At 57.9% G+C, this 1,293-nt stretch overlaps 1 protein-coding gene across 1 annotated transcript in view; it reads left to right on the top strand.

Annotated features, from left to right (window-relative positions):
• The window catches only part of LOC110293403 (bone morphogenetic protein 8A), a 29,216-nt gene that overhangs the window by 17,533 nt on the left and 10,390 nt on the right, over nt 1-1,293 (top strand). Inside the window, exon 2 of the mRNA XM_021161233.1 lies at nt 81-242. Within this exon, the coding sequence (XP_021016892.1) occupies nt 81-242 (162 nt within the window). The remainder of the gene's footprint in view (nt 1-80; nt 243-1,293) is intronic.

The raw sequence follows: 1,293 nt of genomic DNA, 5'->3' as shown, positions 1-1,293 counted from the left end.
AGGCTCTGAGAGTGGTCCCCAGGCAGGCACAAGATACAAGCAGCTGTGCCAACCTCCCTCGGCCCTTGGTTAATTGTCCTTTCATGTCCACAGGGAGTCTGACTTGTTCTTTTTGGATCTTCAGACGCTTCGATCTGGGGACGAGGGCTGGCTGGTGCTGGACATCACAGCAGCCAGTGACCGATGGCTGCTGAACCATCACAAGGACCTGGGACTCCGCCTCTATGTGGAAACCACAGATGGTGAGGCTCCAGGACTTAGCAGGGAGCTGCCTGGGGGTCTTGGGAGGTGGTTCCAGCAGAGGCCACTGGGCTAGTACACAGAGCCCTCTCACTGTGGGGGTGTTGGGAGGGAGATGTTTAGCCTTTATTGAGGATTTGGGCAGAACGGTGAGGTCCTGGACATGGGGAGGCCCTAGCCAGGAATGCCTTCTGGTCCCTCATACAGAGCAACTGAACTCCTGAGAGCCAGGATCCCATCCGGGAAAGGGTCCTTCTCTCTGGGCAGCAAGCCTCCACTCTGAAAGGTTCTGTACTAGGAAGGAGGGGTGGGGGGATCTGCGCCCCAAGTTTTCTGAGCTCTGAGCCTGAGCTATTGCAGCTCTGCAGAGTAGTAATTCAGCACGGAAGCCTGTTTCCTCAGATACAGATGTTTCTACTTCACTCACGGGGGTTTACTGGGACATTTCCTTTATGTCAGGCAGGGAGGACAGAAATGACAACAGGGCAGGAACAGTCTCTCTGGAGTCCAGCAAAAGGCTGGAGGATAGCTTGGAAAGGGAGATGGCAGGCAGGGGTTACTCTGAGTTAGGGAAACGTGGCACAGCGCTAGGAGAGTTTAGAATTTAATAGCAGGGAGTGACAGATGGGACTATGGCTTTAAAAGACCGGCTAACTTCAGCCCCTCCCTCCAGGAGGGGAATCCTAACCTGGCTCTGCCCCACCCCCACCTCTGCCCTGGGGGGAGCTCTCTTGAGTACAACGGAGTCCCAAACAGGGGTTTGGAGTGTCTGTCCCAGGCTCTTGAGAGACAGACCGGGCAGCAGGGATGGCCAAGGGTGTCCTCAGCTGAATGAGACCCACGGCCATCCCTGGCAGTGTCCACCTCCCTGCTCTATGACGCAGCGCAAAGGTAATGTGCCCTGCTCTGCCAAGGTGCACCTGGCCTTTCTCTCTCCGTCCTGTCCCGGAGCTGGGAGCCCGGTGGCCGTGGACGATGGCGGCGCTGAGGCTTCTGGCCTGGGCGCTCCCACGTGGGGTCTCTGCTCTCCGCCCACGACCCGCGCTGCCCCAC

Source organism: Mus caroli, chromosome 4 (genome assembly GCF_900094665.2).
Source record: "Mus caroli chromosome 4, CAROLI_EIJ_v1.1, whole genome shotgun sequence".
Classification (NCBI taxonomy): domain Eukaryota; kingdom Metazoa; phylum Chordata; class Mammalia; order Rodentia; family Muridae; genus Mus; species Mus caroli.
This window is presented reverse-complemented; position numbering and strand designations above follow the sequence as displayed.